The sequence below is a fragment of the Budorcas taxicolor genome, chromosome 3 (genome assembly GCF_023091745.1).
Source record: "Budorcas taxicolor isolate Tak-1 chromosome 3, Takin1.1, whole genome shotgun sequence".
NCBI classification, from domain to species: domain Eukaryota; kingdom Metazoa; phylum Chordata; class Mammalia; order Artiodactyla; family Bovidae; genus Budorcas; species Budorcas taxicolor.
In genome coordinates this window covers 120,603,554-120,629,023 of record NC_068912.1, presented here as the reverse complement: position 1 = coordinate 120,629,023, position 25,470 = coordinate 120,603,554, and the positions used below count along the sequence as shown (strand labels likewise).

Below are 25,470 nucleotides of genomic sequence, written 5' to 3'. Positions count from 1 at the left end.
CCAGAGTTGGTGATGGACAGGGAGACCTGGCGTGCTGCGATTCATGGGATCGCAAAGAGCCAGACACGACTGAGTGACTGAACTGAACTGAATGAGTGTATATGTGGAAGCTCTGAGAAGAGGGGAAATTGTATTTAAATTACGATGTGTAATCAGACTGGTCCTCAGAGAGGCCACTCAGTCCTCCTTGCAGCCACACCAGTGTGCTCACACCATTGCTGTCCTCAAAGTTTTATTTTTTTGCCAATTTGAGAGGTGAAATATAGAGTCTCCTACCTTCAAACTTTTTTAAAAATTACAAATTAAATGTTTCCTGCATGTCTGTGACAGATCTTTGTATCTTTTGCCTTTTTTTTTTAATGGGTTTATTAGAGTGGAAGAAATACTGTGCGCCACTTGGTCACTTCTCTCTAAGGTCTTTGAGGCTCATCCTCTGCCCTCAGGTGCTGTGGGAGAGGAGAGATTTTCATGACTAAGACAAATACTCATTCTGTATTTTATAAAGTTTATTAATAAGAAAAATATTTTGTCAGGTTACGTTTCTTTCTGCCTTGGTTTGGAAAACCAACTGTGTGGCACTGCTGCTCAGTAAGAGCTACATATGTATTATAAAATTTTCTAGTATCCACTTTAAAAATGTAAAAAGACGCAAGTGAAATTTAAGTTTGATAATGTATTGTTTAACCTAATGCAAAATATTATTTCCACATGGAATTAACATAAAGTCATTAAGATGTTTTACATTGTGTTTATTGTACTGCCCTCAAAAAACTGTATTTTAGACTTTGCAAAATTGTATATATGTACATATTATTTTATGATAGTTATAAAATATTTATGTACATGTGTATAGAAATACTGTATGAATGAAAATTGTATAAAGTCTGATCACAAAATTATACACACATGCATGTGCGTGGCCCTCTTGGGATTTAAGTAGGGTTTGCACTGAATTTCTATGCAAGAAAATAGAAATTATTTTTCTAGTTATTCTACTTAACTGGAGAATTGCAGTCTGTATGTTTAATTTGGCTTTACTGTATAGAAGAGTAGGTCGTTTCTCCATTTATTTTGTTTTTGTTTTTTTTTCTGTATTTTGACAAAGGTTTTTACAGTATTCTCCATAAAACCTACTTTCTTACTAGATTTATTCCTAACAGTCTGTTGGTGGTGTTTTAGAACATAATTGATTTTGTGTGCTGATCTTGTTTCCAGAAAACTTACTGAGTTCTTGGTTTAACTCTCACAGTGTGTTCGTACAGGCCCTCCTGGGTCTTGTGCTGGACAGATGTACTGTCCGACACTGGCAGCCTTATGTCCAGTCATGCCTGCCATCTTCCTGCCTCACTGCCCTGGTTAGATTCCCTCTGCAGGTTTGAATAGAAAGCGCTCAGCAGCCTGTCTCCTCGTGACCCCAGGACAAGTGCCTCTGATAAGGTGCCCGTCGTTGAGTCAGGGAATGTGTCCTTGCACTCCTGGTTGTTACCACGAATGGGCAAACTGTCTCTTTATTCTTTCTCCTCAAATAAACCACATTCTTTATTTGAATGGTTTGAGATGATCAAATCATTCCTGCTCCAGTGCTAATAATGTGATGAATTATTTTAATCTGTTTTCCTGAAGCTTACCACCTTGCATAACTGGGTTGAACCTGACTTTATATATTACACATTTGCTCTTACATCTTTGAATCAGTTTGCTAGATTATTTTAGGCTTTTGTTTTTAAGTACCTAATGAAATTCACACATTTCCTCTTCTCATCTGGGAGGTATTGAAGTTCCCTGGCTTCGTGAGTAAGTTGGGAAGACGATTTCTTGGGGCTCCCTTAGAGAAGCATCTGGGTCTGCCTTTCTGTTGTGACTTTTATGTTTGTGTCTTCAAATGTTGGAGAGTGTTGGTTATTTAAACTTTCTTTTCCTAACAGATTCAGTTTGGGTAACTTATTTTCCTAAAAATTACCTGTTTCATGTAAGTTTTTGATATTTCAGAGTCTCTATTGTAGTTGTAGCTTTTGACACCCCCACTCCCCCTCTGAATTCTTCCACCAGCTTCCCTGGTGTCTCAGATGGTAAAGCGTCTGCCTGCAATGTGGGAGATCCAGGTTCAATCCCTGAGTTGAGACAATCCCTTGGAGAAGGAAATGGCAACCCACTCCAGTGTTCTTGCCTGGAAAATGTCATGGACAGAGAAGCCTAGTAGGCTACAGTCCATGGGGTCGCAAAGAGTCGGACACGCCTGGGCGACTTCACTTGGAATTCCTCAGTCCCCTCAGTTCACAGTCTTGTCTGACTGTGGCCCCGTGGACTGCAGCACGCCAGGCCTCCCTGTCCATCACCAACCCCCGGAGCTTGCTCAGACTCAAGTCCATTGAGTCGGTGATGCCATCCAACCATCTCATCCTCTGTTGTCCCCTTCTCCTGCCTTCAATCTTTCCCAGCATCAGGGTCTTTTCCAGCGAGTCAGTTCTTTGCATCAGGTGGCCAAAGTATTGGAGTTTCAGCTTCAGCATCTGTCCTTCCAATGAACACCCAGGACTGATCTCCTTTAGGATGGACTGGTTGGATCTCCTTGCAGTCCAAGGAACTCTGGAGTCTTCTCCAACACCACAGTTCAAAAGCATCAATTCTTCGGCGCTCAGCTTTCTTTATAGTCCAACTCTCACACCCATACATGACCACTGGAAACACCATAGCCTTGACTAGGTGGGCCTTGATTGGCAAAGTAGTGTCTCTGCTTTTCAACATGCTGTGTAGGTTGGTCATAGCTTTTCTTCCAAGGAGTAAGCATCTTTTAATTTCATGGCTGCAGTCACCATCTGCAGTGAGTTTGGAGCCCAAGAAAATAAAGTCTCTCACTGTTTCCATTGTTTCCCCATCTATTTGCCATGAAGTGATGGGACCAGATGCCATGATGTGAGTTTTCTGAATGTTGAGTTTTAAGCCAACTTTTTCATTCTCCTCTTTCACTTTCATCAAGAGGCTCTTTAGTTTTTATTTGCTAAAATAATCTAGCAAACTAAATTCTTTGAATTCTTAGTATCGCCTATTCTTGCATATTCTGTTTTTTTCATTGATCATTTTTGCTGGAGATCTCTAACTAGTTTTTTTAGGTTTAGCTCAGTTTATTCTGTGCTGTGTGTCCTTAACTTCATTGATTTATTTCTATTTCCTTTAGGTTTATTGTTTTTCTAATTTTAGAAGAGGTTAACTAGATAGTTTTTACATTTTCCTCTTCACCAGTATGATGGCTAAGATACTATTTTCAGATCTTCTTTGATCCATGAGTTATTTAGGAGCAGGTTTTAAAAGTTCTAGGCTTTCAAACATTTTAACTTCTAATTAATTGTGTTGTGGTCACAGAATATCTAATTTTTTGGCCATTTGTTGGAAAAGATTTTTTTTGGCCTTAGCTCCTGGTCAGTTTTGTAAAAGTTAAATGTATTCTTGGAAAGAATGTGCTTTCTAATCATTGGGCAAATGATTACATAAGTCCAATAAAGTAGGTTTTAATTGCATTGTTTTAATTTTCTGTGCATTTTTAATCTCCATAATCTGTTACCAAGAGTTGAGTCAGTCTTCCCTTGTAATCTTGGCTACATCAATTTATAATAGCCTTCCGTTTTTACTTGATATACTTTGTAGCTACAATTGGATACATACATAATCAGAGTTGTTTTTATTCTTGGCCGCCTTTGTTGTCAGTAATGCTTCTTGTCCTGCAGTCTGTCTTACCTGACAGTGGCGCAGATTGCCCAGCTTTCGCTCGGTCAGTGCTTGCCTTGAGTACTTCCTCCACTCCCATCTTCTCACCTTGAGTGTCCGTGTCCTCATAGCTTGGGCTTCCTAGACAGCTTGCAGCTGGACTTTGTAAGTGGGCAGTTAGCATATGCTGACATTAGCCTGCCTCCACACCTGGACCCGTCTCTCCCACTGCATTTTGTGCTGGATTTACCTTGCTTTCACATTGCTTCTTGTTTTACTTCTCTTGCTTCCCAGTGTCTTGTTTTTTCTCTTTTACTTGGTAATTAGTCACACAAAATAACAACCAGTAAGTAACATATGACTGTTTCTGAACCTACAGTCTGATACAAGTTCTAGAACGTTGCCAGTGACTTCCCGGTGGCTCAGATGGTGAGGGATCTGCCTGTAACGAGGAGATGCAGGCTCAGTCCTTGGGTCAGGGTGACTCCCTGGTGCAGGAGACGGCAGCCCCTCCCGTACTCTCGCCAGAAGAATTCCACGGACAGAGGGGCCTGGCGGGCTACAGCCCACGGGCGTAAAGAGTGGGACTCGACTGAGCCGCTAACACTTCATTTCCATTTGAATGAGAGTTTGGTTTTTGGCTTGAAAGTTTAAAAACTGTTTCTGTTTTAATAGATTTAATTTTTATTTTTATCATTCATTTAACAAGGACTAAAATTAATCTGACTTTCACTTTATTGTTGGTGAAATATGTCCTTTAATAGTTGTTTTAGCAGTTATCTATTGATAGTAGTTGCTCTATTTCTGTCTGAATATGTCTCTGTCATTCTTAAATAAGATAAAGAATTTCAAGTTGACAGTTACTTCCTTCAGCGCAGTTTCTAGGTGTTGTTTCATAAGTTACCAGTCATTTCTCTCTCAGTTCAAATCAGTTCAGTCGCGTTTGACTCTTTGCGACCCCATGGACTGCAGCACACCAGGCCTCCCTGTCCATCACCAACTCCCAGAGTTTACTCAAACTCAAGTCCATCGAGTCGGTGATGCCATCCAACCATCTCATCCTCTGTCGTCCCCTTCTCCTTCTGCCTTCAATCTTTCCCAGCAGCAGAGTCTTTTCAAATGAGTTAGTTCTTCACATCAGGTGGCCAGAGTATTGGAGTTTCAGCTTCAGCATCAGTCCTTCCAATGAATATTCAGCACTGATTTCTTTTAGGGGTAGACTGGTTGGATCTCCTTGCTGTTCAAGGGACTCTCAAGAGTCTTCTCCAACATCACAGTTGAAAATCATCAATTCTTCGGCGCTCAGCATTCTTTATAGTCCAACTCGCACATCCATACACGACTACTAGAAAAACCATAGCCTTGACTAGATGGACCTTTGGCAAAGTAATGTCTCTGCTTTTTAATATGCTGTCTAGGTTGGTCATAGCTTTTCTTCCAAGGAGCAAGCATCTTTTAATTTCATGGCTGCAGTCACCATCTGCAGTGATTTTGGAGCCCCCCGCAAAATAAGTGTCTCACTGTTTCCATTGTTTCCCCATCTATTTGCCATGAAGTGATGGGACCGGACGCCATGATCTGAATTTTTTGAATGTTGAGCTTTAAGCCAACTTTTTCACTCTCCTCTTTCAATTTCATCAAGAGGCTCTTTAGTTCTTCACTTTCTGCTGTAAGGGTGGTGTCATCTGCATATCTGACGTTATTGATATTTCTTTCTGGTTGTTTTAAAATCTACTCTTGTCTTGGGCATTTTTGAGGCTTCACTGTTCTATACCAAAACACTGCTGGGCCCCTGTTCTCTTTTGAGGAGGGGAGGGAAATATACCTTTACATTCTAGATTTTTCCCAGTATTTTTCCAGTATTTCTTCTCTGTCCTTTGTATTTTCTTCTGTGGACTGCCTATTAGACAGGTGTTGGACTTCCTCATCCTCTCATCTGAAGTTCTTAACCTCTTTGATCTGTTCCATCTCTTGTTTTTTTTTAACTTGCAGTCGTTCCCCCTGCCCAGGTGCGCTCCTGGTGACGTAGGGTGCGGCTCCGGGGACCGTGGCCTCACTCTGTGGTTCTCCCTTAGCGATGTCACGAAGTGCCGCAGGGTGCCGTCGGCCGTGCCGGGCTCCTCCCTGGCCTTCGCCTTGCGTGTGCAGTTGCCTACTTAGGTCCTCACCTGGCCCTCCAGTGGGCATGTCAGACACTGTATCCGAGTTTGGCATCGCAGTCCCCTTACCAGTGTAGACATTCAGGCTCTCCATCTCAGTGAGTGCACCCAAGAGCCTCCCTGCCTTTCCTGACTTCTGTTGATGGCCTTCTCCAGTTAATAGGGAATTTCTGGTGCTGCTGTCTGAATCTGTCCGCTCAGTGCATTCTCCACTGCCAGCGATAATGGAGAGCCACAGTCACCTCTAGACTGACTGAACGACTGCTGGGAGGACCCCCCCCCCCCCATTCTGTGTATACTGACAGAGTTCCACGGGACGCAGTGCCTCTGGGCCTGCCTGCTCCTGCTCAGCCGCAGGCTTCCGTCCTGAGCAGCACCTGTGTCTTGCCTGCTGAGGAGGGCCCTGGCCCAGGGCCGCTGGCACTGGCTGCCCTGCCCTGGCCCTGGCATCGGTGGTGCCTCCCCTCACCTCCGGGAGGATTTTGCTTGATCTCCGCGCATGTCCGTCCCTCTAGGCCTGGAGTGAAAGTGGCTCAGTTCAGTCGCTCAGTCGTGTCCGACTCTTTGCGACCCCATGAATCGCAGCACGCCAGGCCTCCCTGTCCATCACCAACTCTGGGAGTTCACCCGAACTCAAGTCCATCGAGTCAGTGATGCCATCCAGCCATCTCATCCTCTGTCGTCCCGTTCTCCTCCTGCCCCCAATCCTTGTGTCCATCTGTTTTCGACCCCATGGATTATCGAGTCCACGGAATTCTCCAGGCCAGAATACTGGAGTGGGTAGCCTCTCCTCCTGGGGATCTTCCCAGTGCAGGTCTTCTGCATTGCAGGCAGAGTCTTCACCGTCTGAGCCACAAGGGAAACTGAGCCCTGACTAAAGAGGCCGTTGTGGAGGCATCTTGCGGAGGAGTGCAGACCTGGCTTCTCCCGCAGCCCCTGAGTGGAAGCCCCCGAAGGGGGGGGGGGGGGCCCTCTGTTCTCCTGTTTGTTGTGTAGGGCTGGGTGCCTCGCAGGCAGACCCCTTCTTACCTGCGAGAGTCCTTCAAGGAAGGAGGGTCTGCATTTCTGTAGGGAATTGAACGAGTAGCCAAGGACCCGAGGAGGAGTATTTTATGCAAGTGCAGGACAGAGGAAGAGTGTTTGGGCTCCAAACGTCGGGGCAGTGGGCTGTTTCTCCGAGTCGGTCAGGCCCTCTCGTGCTCCGGCCTGTGGAAGTTGTGAATGGCTGGGGCCGGCAGCTCATTGCCTTTGTGTTGCCCCTCGAGGTATCCAGTTTCTTTTTTGGGTGTGGGGGACCCCGCTGCCAGAGCGGCCGCGCCTGCCCGCGCTTTGCGCAGGTGGCGCTCGTGCCCGACCCCGACGCCCCTCCGGAGCCGGGCAGCCTCCGGGTGCGGAGCGCGGCGGGCGGGGCGGCGCTGGCCGGCGGCGGGCGGGGCGGCCGCGGTCTGACGTGTCCGGGCGGGATTGGAGCCGCCGCCCTATATAGCCGCGGGGGCCCGGGCGCCGGCCGGAGGAGCCTGCCTGCGGGAGCGGCGAGCGAGCGGGGGTCCCGGCCTCTCCCGAGGCGAGCGGACGGACGCACGGACGGGCGGGTGCTGCGCGGGGTGAGCAGGCCGGGCGTGGGGCCGGGGCCGCGCGGGGACGTTGGGGCGCCGGGCTGCCGACGTGGAGCACCGGGCGGGGGGGGAGGCGGGGGACCCTGGCAGCGGCCGCCCCGCGGGGCGCCCCCGCACCCCCGGCTCGGCCCCCGGCCCCCGCGGGGCGCCCCCCTGCCGGCCGGGGAGGGGCGGCTACGTGTCACCAGTGCGCATGGGCCGCGGCGCTGGCACCGGCCGAGCGAGAAAGTTTCCCGAGTCCCGCGGCGCCGGCCCGCCGCCCCCCGCCCGCCCCCCGCGCGTGCGGTCCGGCCCGGTCCCTGCGCCCCGGCCCCGGAGCCGCGAGGCGCCCCGACCTGCGCCAGGCCGGTGACGTGGGCGGCCCGCCGCCCCCGCCGCTCGCGCCCGGCGCGCCCCTCCCCCAGCCCGGCGGCGGCGGCGGCGGCGGGGGCGGCGGGGGCGGCGGGGGCGGCGGGCCGGCCCGGGGCGCGCCGCCTCACCTCCACCTGCGGCCGCCGGCCTGCTCGGCTGGGCGCGCCGCTCCCCTGGCGGCCGGAGCGCCGCTCGGGCGCGCCCCGGGGCCCGCGGACGAGAAGGACCGCACGGAAAAGTACCGAACCCGGGCGGGAGGCAGGGCGGCCGGCGCGCTGCCCCTTTAAGCCTGTCCCCGCCCGCGGGCCCGCGTGGCCGGTGGGAGGGCCGTGCTGAGGTGGCATATGCGAGTCCCTCCCGCGGCCGGTGCGGCTCGAGCGCGGCCTCGGCCGTGCGAGCCGGGCTGCTTACTCTCAAGTTCGCTCTGTCTCTTGAAAGCACCCTGAGCAGTCTTGTCCTCACCAGCTTGCGGTGGGGATCAAAGCGGAAAGTCGTGACTCTGCAGGGGGAGGCCCGAAGTCCTGGGCGCCCCCGGTCTCCTGGCGCCTCCGCGCTCAGTCCTGCGCAGGAGGCGCAGGAAGCGCTGAGGTCGCCTTCGCTGGCTGAGAAAAAGTTCCTTCTGAACTACCGCCCCTGAGTTCCCTTTGCAGAGGACTTTCTTTTGAATGTGTAACTGAAAATATACAAGGGGATCAACTTATATTTTCTTGGTTACAAGCAAAAAACAAAATCTTTTTCTTAAAGATTTGTCTGTTGTACCTTCGTTAGGACCAAACCTGTGTGACATCTTCACATATGCCATGACTTCCCGTGGGGAGGTGGGTGCTGACCATCCATCCTGTGGGAGCACTAGCCCGCTCTGGGCTGCGGGGAGCAGGAGAGAGGAATCTCCGCTTCTGTCTAGCCTTCTTTCTTTGGCTCTAGTTCTGCTTCTTACAAAGTTCCATTTTGAAATGTGGCTTTTTGCTCTGGGTATTTATACCCTGAGAAACAAGAGTAAAGTCCAGGCTAAGGGTGGTTTGAGATCTGCATTAGGTGGGCCTGACTGCTTCCCGCAGGGAAGGCCATTGAGAGCACCCACAGTGATGGAGGGACGGGGCCATTTTGGAGGCGTTGCTCAGATACTAGGGTCCCTCCCAGTCCTGGTTGGAGTGGCAGCAGCCAGCCAGTGAGGAGCTGCACCAGCTGTGTTTGGCCTCGGCTCCTCATTCAGGTCTCCTGGGACTTGAGATGGCCAGTGAGGGCGCCCAGGTAGAGGTGTCACCCGCCAGGAAGGCTCAGAGGGGGTCGAAAGACCTCCGGCGATGGGCATCGTTCTGCGGGGGGCAGTTTCCTGGGAGGGGGCATAGCAGGAGGGCTGGTGATGGCCCAGCGCCTCAGGGCTGAGGTCTGCACGTGGCTCATCAGGTCGGCTCTAAGGTGGATTCTTTAAAGACGGGATCTTGAGATGTTTATAAGAAAAATAACAGCCTGCTTTGGTGAGATCAGACCTGATGTTCATCTGAGGCTCACTGTGGTCCATTCACCGCCATCTGTGACAACCGCCGCTCGAAATGCGGAGACTAGAGACCAGTGTATCCTGTCAAACCAGCTTGGGGTTGGTTTTCTGTGGGTCCACTCTGTGCGCTCAACTGCCCGAGGGCCTGTGCACACGTGCGGGCGTTCGGGGCTCTGATAGGCTGTCCCTCCTTGAGCCCCGTGGACTGAGGGTCAGTAGGGCAGCTGGCTGGGAGGAGCATGAGCAGCCTTCGCAGCGAGCCGCAGGAGTGGCCTGGTGTGTGACCCCAGGTGCGGGGTGGGGCTGGCGCAGCCCTGTGGCTAGAGCGGACGTGGTGGTGGTCACCCTGCTGTGCAGCCTGTCCTGTCCGGGAAGGCAGGGGCTGGTCGGCGGCGGGCCAGGAGGGTGGCCTGGCATCGGGGCAGTCTTGGGGGCGAACCCGCCTCTCAGAGGGCGGGTGTGAGTGGGTTTTGAGACGCTGTTGGCACCAGGCGTGGGAGGCTCTTCAGGTGGAAGGTCAGCAGGCGCGGGGCTGCCTGGAGAGTGGGTGGGCCCCCGGGTCCCGGCATCGGTGGCGCTTTCCCCGGAGCACCCGAGTCCTGGTCTGGGTGGGCTGTGCGTAGGCTGACAGCGCCCGGGGGGCCCAGGGCAGCTCACCTTTCACCTCTGCCCGGTGTGGATGAGCGTCCCTGTCGGTGTGATTTAATGGAAAAGTCTTTTTTCCTTGCCTTAGTCATTGAGACCTGCAGGTTAGAATCTGTCTGTAAATAAAATGGCCTCGGTCGTTTTGTATCCACCCTCACCCCTTGAGGACCATGTGTTGTGTGTATTTGACAGGAATGGGCCTGCAGAGAGGGGCTGGCCTCTGGCTCACAGAACTTCCCCCATGTGACTCAAGTCCTTCCTTACGTTTAGAGGATTTTGGGGTTTTGTAGTTTTTAAATCCTGAAATACCGCAGGTCTGTGTCCCCAGCTGGGACATTGAGACCTTTCAAATCCTGAGTCGCTGGCACAACCCCGGTGGCTGTGCACCTGCTTCCTAGCTCCTGAGCACAGTTGTCCTGTGAGTGAGATTGGAGGTGCTGCTCGCCATTCGGCAGGGTGCTCTTGCCATGGTTGTGACTTCCCCGTTGTGGGCCGTGCCCGCCCATGCAATGAAGTCTACTTCGTCACGTGCATGTGGCAGCCTCGCCACCCTGAAGTCCCCCACGGCAAGGTGACCCACACCTCCTTCCTCACTGAGCAGTTCTTGGTCCTCCTAGGATGGCCTTTAAAGGTTCTTTCCAGCCCTGCTGTTTTATGGCCTGGTTTCTAAATCCCCAGTGGATTACAAGGGACTGAAGGACTTTCACAGGATAACAGCAAGAACAAAGTAACCACCAAAGACACCGGAGCTCTTAGATAGTAGCCCTCCGTCCTCCTGAGGAGCTCTGTGTCCCAGCGCACTCACTCCGTCAGGACACAGTGTTGCAGACCTTTTCCCTTTTGGCTCAGCGGAGACGAGCAACAGGAGGACAGGAAAAAACACTTATCCGCAGGGGAACAAACAGCAGCTTTGTGAGAGTTTTACTTCCAAGTGGTTGTATGTGAAAGTTGCGGTTCCTAAGGGATCACTCCCTGGGTCCCGGGAAGGTGCCTCTGCAGCTCTGGCTCAGGCTCCGCTGCAGTGTATCAGTCTGAAGCAAGCGCGTGGCCTAATGGAAGGGGCTTCTTCCTTTTTTTTTTTTCCTGCCCCAAGAAATTTTCCTAGTATTGGTTAGTAGCCAAAGGGAAAATAAATGACACTTCGACCTTTTCTGGTTGAGAGGGAAGTGATCTGGGTTGTCGGAGGCAGATAAGTAACTTTTCTCTGGTTTTTTCCTTGCCGGTTCTCTCTTCCTGCCCCGCACCAGCAAAAGCTGGCAGGCTGACAGAGGCGGCCTCAGGACGGACCCTCCGGCTCCCGACCGTTTTGCTGGTGAGTGTGCCCGGCCTCCTGGCCCCGGGCTGCGTGTGCCCTTTCGCTGCGCATCGTCCTGCAGCTGCGCGCGGTGCTTCAGCGGGAAGCCCTGCTGCCCGCCTCCCAGTGTGGCGCGGGGCGTACCCCTGTGCCCTTTTGGGGGGTGGGCCATCTGGTTCCCATTGACTTTCAATCTTTTCTCCTTTTGGGTTTGCTGAGGGTATCTGATTTTGGACCTTGCTTCCAGAGCTTAATTTTTTTTAATTTGGGGAGGGATCTTACTGAATTGTAAAAATGATGGGAAAAAAACTCACTGAAAATGACTTGACTCTCTTACATTTTTTGCCTCAGTGGCACAGAAACCCTGGGAGCGCGATTGCTCCTCTCTGTGCATTAGTGTTGGGGTGCAGCTGGAGTTGGGGAGGGGCTCCCCCGTGCCACTGAGCCCCTTTTCCACACAGGCGCTGTGGCTCTGAGAGCCGTGTGCCCGGGTCCTGGGGCCGCTCCAGGGGGCGTCTGGAGGCCGACTGTGGGGCTCCTGCCCGACAGCAGAGCCACGTGCCCTCGGCTGGCCTCTCCGCCGCCGCCTGAGTCCCCCGGCTAGGAGGTGCCCGCGATCCACCCCGTGCTGCCACGCTTGTCCCCAGAGCAGGGAGGCTGCTCCCCCGCGGCCCCTTGTAGCTCCTGTCCTGCCGTGCATTGTATGAGCGTCACGAGGTGTGGCGACAGCAGGTTGACCACGTAGCTGAGGCTGCTGTCTGCAGAGCCCCTGGGGGGGCCCTGTGGCTGGGGCCGGGGGCGCCATGTGGGGCGGGGGTTCGGACGTGGTCTCTGCGGCCCCCGGGGTCCTGTGCTGAACCTGTCGGCCACAGCCTGCGTCTGCTCCACCTTGGGCAGGGAGCCGGTTCTCCATTCCGTCCCCTGGTTGGAGTCTGGGAGGCCCCTCACGTTGGCCATGCTGGCGCAGGAAGCCGGGTGTCCCCTGCCAGTGAAGTGGCGCCGTCGTTGGCTGCGCGCGCCCCTGGGTGGATGCCCCAGGCCTGCCTCTGACCCCCCTCTCCCCGCAGTGGCTCACCCGGATCGAGTGGCGCCCTGAGACCAACCATGAGCTCCGTTGCAGTTCTGACCCAGGAGAGCTTTGCTGAGCACCGCAGTGGACTGGTGCCGCAGCAAATCAAAGGTGAGGCGCCTCCTCACTCTGCTGGTAACCATGCAGCCTCTGCAGGGGTGCCTTTGCGCCCTGTGTTGTGAGCGGGCCTGGGCCCGGCAGTGCTGTGGGCTCCGTTTGCACCGCCCTTGTCTGCAGAGTGAGATTGGCCACGGGTGGCGGATGGATCGACGACAGATTCGAAATGTGGACAGTGTGGCAAGCCAGGGGTCTGGCCTTCGTGACTGACGGGCGCTCTTTCAGCATGCCTCCTTCCCTCGTGTGGAACTGGACCCGGGGCGGCTGGCAGAGGCGGACGCTGGGCTGTCAGGACATGCAGGCGTGGCACACAGGCCACGGCGTCTCTCTCTCTCTGGTGCAGACGCCTGCCTGACGGTCTCTTCTGTCCCTTCAGAATCGGATGCGCATTTATGGCTGCAGGACAGCCTGGTTTGAGGGCTCCATGTCCATTCAAAGCCCTTCACCTGGACCTCGTTTTTAGAAAGTTTCAGTTGAAAGAGTAGCTTGTCCTACTGTTTGTTGTTCCTAACACTCCTTAAAACTTTTCCGGTAACGGGATTGAGTATCAGTTCCGAAGTTTAATTAAAATTGAAGAGGTGTTTCGTTAGTCACAGCAACTGCATTTTGAGCAGCTCATCTCCAGGCAGTGGAGACCAGAACTGGCCACTTGCTTTGGTCCTTGGTGCCTGCAGGCTGGGCCTGCCACGTGATCAAAGACCCTGTGGGGTCCGAATCCACTCGGGGTGGGAGCAGGCCCTGCCGGGCTCCAGCAGCTGCTCACATGGAGCCTTTCCTGGCCTCCAGGGCAGCCTGGCCACATGGCTGGGAGTGGTGACCTCGGAGTCGGACACAGGCCAGCCTGACCCCAGAGGTTGTCCCTCTGCTGTTGGGCCCTGCCATTGCCAGATACCGCCCAGCCCGGGACCTCCGGGCATGACCCAGACGGGCACATTCCTGCTGGTGTGGAGGTGTCGGGTCAGCATGTGGATGGTGAGGGCCTGTGGGTGGAGCGGGCGGTGCAGGGGCCCTGATTCCCCTGGGTACTCCCTGTGGGTGGCGGGGGCGCAGAGACGCCTCTCTCGCGAGAGCCCTTCCAGCATCGCCTGTGGCACTGGGCACCGGCTGGAGTCTGCCTCAGGGTCCTCACGGGCAGTCTGGGCTGCAGCATTGTTTCCTCCTGCAGATTTAAGAGCTGGCCATGTGCCAGGCGTTGGGGAGGGGGTGGGACTTGTTTTTAAGAATACAAGATTAGAATAGTCTTGAGGGATGAAAAATCTGTGCCAAGGTCTGCCTTCCAGGAGCTCACCCCACAGGGAGTTGTGGGGCCCAGGGTCTGAGCTGAGACTCCCGGGAAGGCTGTGCAGGGGCGGGGGTGCCCTCAGGTTCAGAGTGGCCCGCCCAGTGCACACGCTGACCTTGAGGGTGCTGACCCTGCCGGCCTTGGGGCCCCTGCCCCATGGCTGAGTGAGGGGTCATTGTCAGCCGCTAGTGCTGTGTCTTGGCATTGAAGCGCTCCTTGTGTTTTCTCCGTCTAACACTCTTGATCTGTGTTGGCCGGTCCAGTTGCCACTTTAACTTCCGAAGAGGAGAGCGACCCTCCAACCTACAAGGATGCCTTCCCCCCACTCCCCGAGAAAGCAGCCTGCCTGGAAAACGCCCAGGAGCCTGCTGGCGCCTGGAGTAACAAGATCCGGCCCATCAAGGCTTCTGTCATCACTCAGGTAGACGCTCCATCCCACTTCACCTGCCGCTCCAAGTAGGAAGCCATAGCAGCTGATGGGAAGCGGCTTGGTTGGTTTTGGTTTTGGCCAAGAGGCTTGCAGATTCCTCATTCCCTGACCAGGGGTTGAACCTGGGCCTTTGGCAGTGAAAGCAAAGAAGCCTGACCATTGGACCACCAGAGAAATCCCGACAGGGTTCTTGAACATCAAATATGAGATTGCTTTGGGCGTGAAAAGGGGCCTCTGGATTAAGTCAGTCTCTTCCCAACCCTGCGCCCAGCCCGGGACATGGGTCAGAACACGTCCTCCTGCACCCCCTGTGCCGTCTTCTTGTCCCACCCCAGGGTGGGCGGGGGGCCCACGCCCGCTGTCCCCACTGCTCCCCCACTGCACACGCCCCTCCTCCACTTGGCGCACCCCCCCCCCGCCCCCCGACGTGGCTGGCCGGGCCCTCCCTGTCGCCCACGCCCCTAGCCCGCCCCCCTCCCAGTTCACTGCCTTTGCTGACCTGGCCCCCTGCTGCGTGGTGTCCCATGTCTTCATTTGTACTTGGGGTGGGGGGTTTCCACTTCACTAGGACAGCAGCCCCCTGCCCTTGGGCACTTCCTGCTGGTCTCTCCACGTGTCCGGTTCCTGGGCACCTCTTCTGTCCCCTTAACCTTCCCTCTTTGACCTTTTCTGAGCAGGTGTTCCATGTACCGCTGGAGGAGAGGAAATACAAGGACATGAACCAGTTTGGAGAAGGTGAACAAGCAAAAATCTGCCTTGAGATCATGCAGAGAACCGGCGCTCACCTGGAGCTATCTCTCGCCAAAGACCAGGGCCTCTCCATCATGGTTTCAGGGAAGCTGGACGCTGTCATGAAAGCCCGGAAAGACATTGTGGCCCGACTTCAGACTCAGGTGCGTGCTCCCGGCAGGCCTCCCAGGGGGGCATCTGGCCCTGTGGACACGGCCCCGACGCCATCATATGCTCTCCCCCGGGGGGCAGGGCTGGAGGGTCCAGGGTAGGACAGCAGCATTCAGAACCCCTGACTCTGCTAGTGGACAAGCAGCAGTTCGCTCATAGGCCCGGGACACCACCAGCTCTGCTCCGCAGGTGCAGGAGCTGAGAGCTAAGGGCCAGACGCTGGGGTGAGGACACGCGTGTGTAGATGAGCCAGGTGAGCCGGTTCTGGCTCTGGGGGCCAGCAAATATGTGAGCTGTTTAAACACACACTCCCCACCCCGGGCCTGGGAGGTCACCAGTGCTGTCGTCCTTAGCCATCTGATGCCAGAACTTGGAACTGATTGGAGAACTATTGTCATAAAGAAGTAAGTCAGTGATTGATGAGTTTTTCCCTTGACCCTGAGGTGAAAGCAGAGAATGTTTATTAAAGTGTAGGACGGAGCTTTGGGTGGGCTCAGTTAGAAATGAGGGTTCTTCCAACCTGCTGCTGAGTCTCTTGAGCTTTGGGGGAGCTGGTCTCGGTGTAGGGGCTCCGAGATGGGAATCTGATGCGTGGGGGGCTTCATGGCGGCACGGTGCTGTGGAACCCTGGGCTCTCACACTCAAAGCTGAAAGGAACGTTCAGGGAGCTGGTCAGCTGTCCAGGGTAGGGAGTGGAGAGAGTGCCTCCGTTGCTGCTCGTTGTGGCTGGTGCCGATGGGTCTGCTGGCCAGTGGGTTTTGGCAGTGTCTGAGGCATTCCTCCCGCTCTGCTCCCCTCCGCCCCCCAGTTTTACTTTACAGCAAGCCCCAGATACGTTCTCCTGCAAATGATTCCTGCGGGCTCCCTCTCTCCTGTTTCACTGAATATAACCGCGTGTCGTTAGCTCGCTTCTGAAAGTCATAGCAGTTTCCTGATGTCCCCACGCCAGCCCAGGCGGTGTGAGGGTTTCCCGCTGCATCTCAGACGCTCCTTCCCCGCTGGGTTTTTCCTCCGTGTCCAGCCGAGGCTGCCTGCTTGCTCATACCCCAGCAGGGCCCTCCTCACCTCTTCTTCGTGCTGCTGGTTGGTTTTGGGGGACACACCGATGTTTGGCGGTCCCACTGCCCCCCATTTTTCCTGAGCAGTGGGGCAGATCTGGGGGCTTGGCTGCTTCCGCGCTCACCCTGTGCAGTGAGCGAGTCTGTGGGTGGCGCCTGTGCCTGCTGCCAGTCCGCAGGTGGCCTGCTGTGCTCTTGTCTAGCCCTTCTGCCAGCCTTGCTCACTGCCGCCCAGGTTCACGCGGCTCAGAGACCTTGGTTCCCGAATCGTCGGGACAGGCACGATCCGTCGTTGGTCCTTTTCCCCTTGGTTTTCAGACCACACTGGCGCTCTGGCGCCTTCACTGCGGGTCTGTGCATCCTTTCAGTGTCATCGGGAACTTCCGGCGTGCTGATTAGCTGTGTTTTCTGCAGAGCTTGCCTCGTCTCTGACCTGTGGGAACTCCTCAGGTGGGCACCGTGCCGCTTTCTGACATATCCATTCATCTGATCCACTTCCTGATTTCTCACCCAGAGAGATGTGTGACCTGCTCCTCACTGCCGCTTCCACAGGCCTGACTATCCCAGAGCCCTGGAGGTTCACAGTGGGAAGCTGCAGGAGTTCAGACTCAAGTGTCTTTTAGGGTGAAAGACGTTTGGGCCCTGAGATCACTCAAGTAATTCTCTATCAAGGTTACGCTATCATCTTGATACATAGCTTGTGCTGTATCTGATACATAGTTAGGTTCATTTGCTTTTAGTTTATTTTCATTTTTTAAGCGTGCGTGCTCAGTCGTGCCTGACTCTGTGACCTCGTGGACCATAGCCAGCCAGACTCCTTTGTCCATGGGATTCTCCAGGCAAGAATGCTGGAGTGGGCCGCTGCTTCCTACTCCAGGGGTCGCCTACCCCAAGGACTGAATTCACGTCTCCTGCGTCTTCCGCATTGACGGGCAGACTCTTTTTTTTATTTACCCCTTGAGCCACCTGGGAAGCTTTCAGTTTTTTTTAAAGTATTTAAACCTGTGGTTGCCAGGTGAGCCCCATATAAGGCCCTCCTGGCCCTGTTCTCCCCGCTGGGTGGCCCTGCTTGGTCTTTGCGGGTGTGTCCTGCCGCTGAGGCGGGAGGCTGCCTCCTGGTGCAGCGGGTCCTGTGATGCACACAACGGCGGGCCGTGGCTCCCGCCCCCAGACCGCTGCCAGGCTCAGGTGTGCTGGGGTGAGCGCGGGCATGTGGGGCTGTGTCCCACCAAGCACTGCGTGCACGTACGGTCTGCTGGTTTGCCCGGTGCATCTTGGGGGAGCTTTCCTAGCAGCGGGAGGCTGGTTCAGAGGGTACCTGCATCTGGAGTTGTGCTGAAGCAGCCAGACACCCCTCCCCTCGGCGCTGTGTGTGTGCCCTCCTGTTGGCTTTCTCACAGCCTTGCCAGGGCCATCAAACGCTCAGGCTTTGGACTCTGAAAGGAGGCTGCTAGTACTCTTAATTTACATTTTCTCTGTGCACGCTCTGTTCTCTTCCTCTGCTGTCAAGTTCAAGTTGTCCGTCTGGCTCGAGGTGCTCTCGAGAGCCCTTCCTCAGGAATGTATGTTCCCAGTAGTGCGTGCCCATTTGCCATCTGTGTTTTGATCTTGGTATGTTTTGCTGTATGAGTTTCATTCTTACGTAGTCAGGTTCATTAAGGTTTTTTTTGTTGCTGCTAGGAAGGTTTCCTTTTCCTTTGGGTTGTAAGGAAGTTTATTCTTATTTTTCAGATGCTTGTAACGACGTTGCTATGTTTCCCTTCCTGGTCTGTTGGGAATTTGTGTGGATTAGCAGTTTTCCCGCGGCGGCAGGTCTCATCACGCCCTGCGTTTCCGTGCTGCCCTCAGCCTGCCCCTGGGTTCTGAGCTAGCCCGTCTCTCCGTGTGCTGGCGCTCTCTGTGTTAGAGGTGGTGGCTTTAGATTGGCACCGGGTGCAGCTACTGCGAGCCTCCAGGATGTCCTATCCTTTCTGTCCCCTTCTGTTCTGCCCTGTGTGCGTGCTCATCAGCTCTCTGCTCCGAGCGGCGCTAGACTCCCCAGGGCTGTGCCCTGACCTGGGGAGCATGTGTCCCGCCACCTCTGTTCTATGTCCAGCCACTGAGACGAGTGGTCTTCCTGTCGCGTCTTCTAACCACACGTTGTCAGTATGAGTTAGAGCTAATTTTTCTTTCTGTTCCAGTCAGTAAGAGTTGGGTGAAGTCGTGGTTTCTTCCGCCTTCCCTTGTGTGCAGTCTTGCGCCTCTTCCTGTCCAGCCTGCGTCTGCTCCGCTTTCTCGTGTCTCCTCTCGAGGGAAACACTCTGGGCAGAGGGTGGGCATGCAGGGCCTTGACACACGTGTCTCCCCCAAGCACAGCCTTAGGGTTGAGCGCACACGTGTGCTTTATGTTAAAAATAGATATTCTTTGGTTTCTGTTTTCATGCAGATTTTTTCACGAAAGGATTTAAATTTTATAGAGTTGATTGTTTGATTTTTCTCTTCTTAGATCTAGAAACACGATGAATTATATAAATGGATTTCCTAACATTGAGCCATTTTTAGGATAAACCTCATTTGCCCACCACTTTCTGTGCCGTTTGCGAAGTGAGGACCTTGTCATTGCCTGTGATAGGATCCGACGCTCCTTTTCTGAGCGTTGCTCCCTCTGCTCTGAGATGCAGCCCCTGGAGTGGCGGAAGGCTGGCTGCTCTGGGGTTTCCTGCTGCTCTGGTGTCGGGAGCCCTACGCCGTGCTTTTCCTTTTTTCTTTTTCACAGTCCTCTTGATTGATGACTGGTTTCAGTATAGGTTGGGAAAGAGTGGCCACCTCTGTCTCCTCCCAGAGTTCCCCTGTGACCTCAGAAAGCTGCTGAACTTCTGGCAGTTTGAGGATTTCGATTGTGTTCATTTTCTTTCCCCACACGAGTTCTCTGTTTTAACTGGTTGTGAGAGAGAGGGAGGAAGAGCCCTGCATACCTACACGCCGGGCTCATGTCTGACAGAGCGTCCTGCTGCAGAGACAGAATCCAGCATGGCTAGTCAGCACGCGCCTGCCCTCTGGCTGCGTCCTGCCTATTGTGTGGCGCCACTGAGACGGGAACAGGCTCGGGGCTGGCCGGGTAGAGAACCGACAGCTGGAGCTGGGAGGCCGGCTGTGTTCACACTCCCTGGGGCCCGCTGCCCAGAGGTGACGCTTCAGCTGAGCCTGCTCTCAAGCAGGGCCTGGGGCCGGGGAGGTGGGAGGCGGTGGGACGGGCATCCCTGCACGGGCGAGCGTCGTGGAGAGCGGCTTTTCCGGAGCCTCCAAGTGGCTTCGTTTCCGTTGGTCCTTTTCCTGCCGTAGGCTTCAGCAACCGTCGCCATTCCCAAAGAGCACCATCGCTTTGTAATTGGCAAAAATGGAGAGAAACTGCAAGACCTGGAGCTAAAAACTGCAACCAAGATCCAGATCCCGCGCCCGGATGATGCCAGCAATCAGATCAGAATCACGGGCACCAAGGAGGGCATTGAGAAGGCACGCCACGAGGTGCTGCTTATCTCTGCGGAGCAGGTGAGGCCAGCCTGTGCGTGCGGTGTGCGTGTATCACAGTGTGGGTGTGATCCCACCGACCCCTGCCGGCTGCTCACGCCTGCCCTTCCCTCCTGTGTGCATTAGAGAGAGACCCCACCCCGTCCACCCCCAGGTGGGCCCTCATGTCTGCCCCTCCCACCCAGGACAAGCGTGCTGTGGAGCGGCTCGAGGTGGAGAAGGCCTTTCACCCCTTCATCGCGGGGCCTTACAACCGGCTGGTGAGCGAGATCATGCAGGAGACGGGGACGCGCATCAACATCCCGCCGCCCAGCGTCAGCCGCACCGAGATCGTCTTCACGGGCGAGAAGGAGCAGCTGGCCCAGGCCGTGGCTCGCGTCAAGAAGATTTACGAGGAGAAGGTAGCCGGCCAGGGAGGGAGGGGGACCAGCGCTGCCCTGGCCGTGGCCTTTTAGTGATGCCCCGGTTCCCAGGGCCGAGCCCCGCCTATGCTCCCCTGCCCTGCGTGCAGCGGGCACCCTGTCCCCAGCTGACCAGGCCTCCGAGGGAGCGGGGAGCCTGAGACGGTGGGCTCTGGGGTCTGAAACTGGCTCCTTTCTTTGGAGACAGGACGTGGCCTGTTGGTTTCCGCCCGGTTGCTGTGGTTAGTCAGCTTGGCGTAAACTCTGCAGCCCGCCTCCCAAGGCGAGGCCCCGGGCGGTGACGAGCCGAGTTCCCGGGGGCGGGCTGGGCGCCACCTTCACGCGGGGCTCAGCCACTGCACTCGGGGCCTGTGTCCTGTCCCTGCCCTCGACACCCTTGTGCACGGCGCTCCTCCTCAGAAAAAGAAGACCACGACCATCGCGGTGGAGGTGAAGAAGTCCCAGCACAAGTACGTCATCGGCCCCAAGGGCAACTCCCTGCAGGAGATCCTGGAGAGAACCGGAGTCTCTGTGGAGATCCCGCCCTCGGACAGCGCCTCTGAGACAGTGATACTGCGCGGCGAGCCTGAGAAGCTGGGGCAGGCGCTGACTGAAGTCTATGCCAAGGTGACCTCCTGGGGGTCAGAGGACTGGGGCGGGGGGCAGGGGGCGCTCTCCCTGGCACGCCCCCGGCCTGGTGGGCACGGGAGCAGACTCTGCAGAGCCATCCCTTGTTTCCTGGTTCCCTAGGCCAACAGCTTCACCGTCTCTGCGGTCTCTGCTCCCTCCTGGCTCCACCGCTTCATCATCGGCAAGAAAGGGCAGAACCTGGCCAAAATCACTCAGCAGATGCCAAAGGTGAGGGGGCTGGGCTCTGCTGTGCCGGTGGATGGTCCATCCCCTCTCCGGCACTCGTTCTGTCCTGTGGCTGCCTCTGAAGACCGCTGGCGGGTTGTAGAGATGAGCTGTTGTGTGATTGTCAGCTGCTCCACGGTCACCAGGGAGAGCAGAACACGTTTTTTTTTCAAATATCCATGTTCCTTTGGGAGAGTGTCTCGAGAAGCATCCCATTTAGCTACGACACTGTTGTGATTTGTGAGCAGTTATGTCCGAGAAGCCTGCAGTGCAGAGCCAGCGGAGGGAGCGGGGGAGGCCCCTCCCTCCCCCAGAGCCCAGAGAGGCCCCTCCCTCCCCCAGTGCCCGGGGCGGCCCCTCCCTCCCCCAGCGCCCAGTGCTCCGGGGGCTGCAGTAGATCGAGCGACCCTGGCAGGGACCCTGTACATGGTGTCTCGTTTCTGTTCTGCTCAGAGTCCTGGTTCCCGTGGGGTAGGGGGTGTGGGCAGTGCGGTTTGTGGTGCTTCTCGGTAACATGCAGCGGGCCTTGCTGTTGGCACACGGTGGTTACTGCCAAAGCCACGGTAGTCCCCACCTTCCCCCTCACCTGTTCTGGAGCCTGTGGGTGGGCCGCGGCCCCCGAGGGCAGCCTGGGCTCTGGAGGGGCTTCTGTGCCACGCTGTTCTCACGGATGGACGCATGTTGGTGCGGCAGGTCCACATCGAGTTCACGGAGGGCGAGGACAGGATCACACTGGAAGGCCCCACGGAGGACGTCAGCGTGGCCCAGGAGCAGATCGAGGCCATGGTCAAGGACCTGGTGAGAGGTCCCCAGCCGCACCCCGAGCGCGCACAGCCATCAAGGCCTCGGGGGGCCGGGGAGGGCCTGGAGTTCAGGACGGCCCAGGGAGAGGGCCCGCGCCCGGAAGGAGGGTCTTTTGGGGGGCCGGCAGCTGCTGGCCTCCAGACTTCGGTCATGGCGGCCTGCCTGTCTGTGGGGAGATCTGGGCGCATGTCGTGGACTCCAGTCTCCACAGTCTGCTCTGTGCACCCCCTGCAGATTAACCGGATGGATTACGTGGAGATCAACATCGACCACAAGTTCCACAGACACCTCATCGGGAAGAGCGGAGCCAATAGTGAGTGAGGGGCGCTCCAGGTCGGAGGGTTCCCTGCAGAACCTTGGACAGGGCCCCCCAAGGCTGGTGCTGAAGGTGCACGGGCGTGTCCTCGCGTTGAGCCAGACCTGCTGGGCTGGGCTCTGCCTGCCAGAGCCCTCACAGATGCCACTTGACCACATGCCTGCTGGGCGAGCGGCCTCAGCTGAGGACCGAGCCTTGAGTGGGCCAGCAGGGAGCCGCCGAGAGAGCGCTCTGCCCGCGTCCACAGGTGTCGGGCATGGTTCAAAACCCAGGCCTCCCCTCAGTGTGACTGCGCAGCCCCACGGTGCTCTCCAGCCCTGAGCAGCCTGCCCCTGGCCGTGACCCCTGCTGCAGGTGAAGGGGGGCACCCCGTGAGCCTGCGCTCCTGAGGTCCACCCCGTGCGGTCCTTGCTTGCTCCGAGTCCGCAGGGGCGAGTCGCGGCTGCCCGGGCCTCGCGCTCACCTTCGCAAAAGGTGGGGGCAGGTCCTGACGCTAACTCCTGGGTTCTGTACCCAGAAGGACAGGCCACTGTGGTGTCTGCTGTGCTTTCTCCTGTTTCACTTGCTCGCCTTGATTTTGTTTCATGTAAACTCTGCTGCTTGTCTGCTGTGTCCTTGGTTCTTGTCCTCCCAAGACCAGCCTAGAGCAGCCCCGCTCCACAGAGACCGCCCCAAGCAGGCAGCTCCCGGCTGTGTCTGCGTGTGCACAGCCCCTCCTTGGCGCCCCTCTGAGGAGCTCAGTTCCCCTTGACTATCCAGTGTGCAGAATGCTGACCCCGTTTCCTGGTGGGCAAGCCTGGGCCTCTGTTGACAGGGGGTGACAGGAGGGCTGAACAATCCACTGGTTTTGCAGACAGTGAGGGGTGAAGTCTGTCTAGACAGCGTGGCCCCATGGGGCTCCATGGGGGTGCTCTCACCTTCAGGTACTGTGGACTCCTCTGGGTTACATGGCTTGTTTTTTACTGTGTTTTTTTGAGAGTGATTTTTTCTAAGCTGGAGCATGAGCTGCCACAGTGGTCTCGGTCCACATTAGCACTGCCCCAGCACGCCCAGCCCAGCCATGTCTCGGGTGCTGGGCGGGGAGAGCTCTCAGGGAGGCACCAGCATGTGGTCCCTCTGGGTGGTGGCCGGCCAGGGCTCCTCGGGCGCAGGAAGGCCTCTCGCCCTGCCTGTGGGTGGTGGCTTGGGGTCGGGGCCAGGGTGGCTCTGCGCCCAGCGGTGTCTGCCATGTCCCCAGTAAACAGAATCAAGGACCAGTGCAAGGTGTCCGTGCGCATCCCGCCCGACAGCGAGAAGAGTAGCCTGATCCGCATCGAGGGTGACCCGCAGGGCGTGCGGCAGGCCAAGCGGGAGCTGCTGGAGCTCGCCTCCCGCATGGTAAGCCCGGCCGGCCCGCGCTGCGCCCCTGCAGCGGGTCCGCGGCCTTCCCCGACGCAGCACCCAACGGCAGGGGTGTGCTGGCACCCTGGTGGTTCCCACGTGCAGCTGTGGTCGAGGCTCACGGCCTGTGTTGTCTGCACAGCGGGCAGCGGGGCACGTCTCTCCCCTCCCCCAGACCAAGCTGCGGCCTCCACGTGGGAGCAGACAGGTGTCTGCCTGCTCTGCGTGTCTCATCTGGAGCCCCTGGCTGCTCGCGTGTCCCCGCGTCCCAGCTCTGCTCACTGCTCCGTGCAGCATTTCCCCTGATGGGGGAGCCTGCCCCGAGAGGAGGCTGTGGGCCGCGGGGCTTGCAGCCTCTCCCGTGGTGGTCCACATAGGGGAGCGTCTGGGCCACTCTCTGCAGGAGGCCTGGTTCCCGACCGCAGGCAGACGCGCTGGATGAGCGCTGCAGGTGCTGCCGGGTCAAGGGCCCTGCTCAGCTTTGCGTCGTGCTTTGCTCCCACAGGAGTGTGCGGCGTGGCCGCTGGTGGAGACCACGGGCGCTCTGTAGGGGCGCTCTGCCCGGGGCGACGCCTGGGGCTGCACCTGGTCCCCCTCAGTGTACTCTGTCATGTTTTTAGGAAAATGAGCGTACCAAGGATCTAATCATTGAGCAGAGATTTCATCGCACAATCATCGGGCAGAAGGGTGAACGGATCCGTGAAATTCGGGACAAATTCCCAGAGGTAAAGCGTCCCCAGCGGCGCCCTTCACCGCCGTCTCATCAGCAGTTGGAAAAGGGGTTCAGTGTTGTGAGGTCTAGTCCCTGTTGATTATCGAACTTAATCTCCCGATTATTTGTTCTAGGTTATCATCAACTTTCCAGACCCAGCACAAAAAAGTGATATTGTTCAGCTCAGAGGGCCCAAGAACGAGGTGGAGAAATGCACAAAGTACATGCAGAAGATGGTGGCCGACCTGGTGAGGGGCACTACCGCCTTCTGTCGGAACAGCGTGAGGGTGATGTGGGGCTGGGGGTCCCCTGAGCCCGCTTCAGGGAGCACTCTTGGGCACCGGGGCGGCCCGCCCTCAGCGTTCAGACCGGCAGAAAGGGCTGTGACCTCCGTGTCCGGTGGGGGAACCTCCTTGCCGTGCAGGTTGCTTTGTTTCCTGGGGGGTCCTCAGATACCTCGTGAGAGAAACTTTCCCACCCAGTAAGCAGAGGGGTCTGCTGAGTTGCATGAGGCATCATTTACTGATTGGTCGTTTTTCTCGAAACTTGGAACGTGAAGAAGTGGTTTGGAAAGTGGTGAGGCGGCGGGTGGCCAGTGCCCGGGGGCTTCCCGGCGGTTTTCTGGGACTTGGCCTCACCCCCTCAGGAGGCACTGCCGGGTGGTGGGTCCCGCGACCCTCCTCCATGTGTGCTGCGCTCACGCACACCCAGGCTGGAGCTGCGGCCTCTGGGCGTGTCCAGGCTGTGAGCCATAGGTGTGAGGCGCCTTCCCGGGGGATGGGGGCCTCTGTCCGGACCCTGCGGCCGCCAGTCAGGCACACTGGTCAGTCAGTCGGCTGTGGGCTCAGTTGCCTCCGGGCTCCTGGCAGACTCTGGGGTCAGACCGGGAGGGGAGTGGGCCCCGGCCTGTCTGCGTCACAGGAGCCCGTCCTCTGGTCTGGCCTTTGGGCCTGGGAGGGTCTTTTCACTCGACTCATTGTGCCATCCTTGGTTTTTAAGGTGGAAAACAGTTATTCGATTTCTGTTCCGATCTTCAAGCAGTTCCACAAGAACATCATCGGGAAGGGAGGCGCAAATATTAAAAAGGTGACCGCTGGCACGTCTCCCCTCACCTCACCTCTGCCCGCCCTGCCCCGAGCTGGCCTAGCTTTAATGCAGGGGTGGGGGCGGGGGGGTTGCCGTCAGCTCCTCACAGGCCTCTCTCCTTGCAGATTCGGGAAGAAAGCAACACCAAAATTGACCTTCCGGCAGAGAACAGCAACTCGGAGACCATCGTCATCACCGGCAAGCGGGCCAACTGCGAGGCCGCCCGCAGCCGCATCCTGTCCATCCAGAAGGACCTGGTAAGGGGCGAGGCGGGTGGGCCAGCAGCCT

At 56.5% G+C, this 25,470-nt stretch overlaps 1 protein-coding gene across 4 annotated transcripts in view; it reads left to right on the top strand.

Annotated features, from left to right (window-relative positions):
• Positions 1-25,470, top strand: part of HDLBP (high density lipoprotein binding protein) — a 57,947-nt gene that overhangs the window by 21,205 nt on the left and 11,272 nt on the right. Inside the window, exons 1-17 of one of the 4 annotated variants that reach the window (XM_052637175.1) lie at positions 7,361-7,465; positions 11,219-11,283; positions 11,727-11,872; positions 12,333-12,445; positions 13,997-14,154; positions 14,841-15,056; positions 19,443-19,649; positions 19,814-20,029; positions 20,450-20,656; positions 20,780-20,887; positions 21,578-21,682; positions 21,923-22,001; positions 23,242-23,381; positions 24,005-24,109; positions 24,231-24,344; positions 25,096-25,182; positions 25,308-25,439. In XM_052637175.1, the coding sequence (XP_052493135.1) occupies positions 12,370-12,445; positions 13,997-14,154; positions 14,841-15,056; positions 19,443-19,649; positions 19,814-20,029; positions 20,450-20,656; positions 20,780-20,887; positions 21,578-21,682; positions 21,923-22,001; positions 23,242-23,381; positions 24,005-24,109; positions 24,231-24,344; positions 25,096-25,182; positions 25,308-25,439 (1,950 nt within the window). In that variant the 5' untranslated portion in view covers positions 7,361-7,465; positions 11,219-11,283; positions 11,727-11,872; positions 12,333-12,369. Of the gene's footprint in view, positions 1-7,360; positions 7,466-11,218; positions 11,284-11,726; positions 11,873-12,332; positions 12,446-13,996; positions 14,155-14,840; positions 15,057-19,442; positions 19,650-19,813; positions 20,030-20,449; positions 20,657-20,779; positions 20,888-21,577; positions 21,683-21,922; positions 22,002-23,241; positions 23,382-24,004; positions 24,110-24,230; positions 24,345-25,095; positions 25,183-25,307; positions 25,440-25,470 lie in introns of those variants that run through there. The other 3 variants (XM_052637174.1, XM_052637173.1, XM_052637172.1) reach the window with 3 other exon arrangements.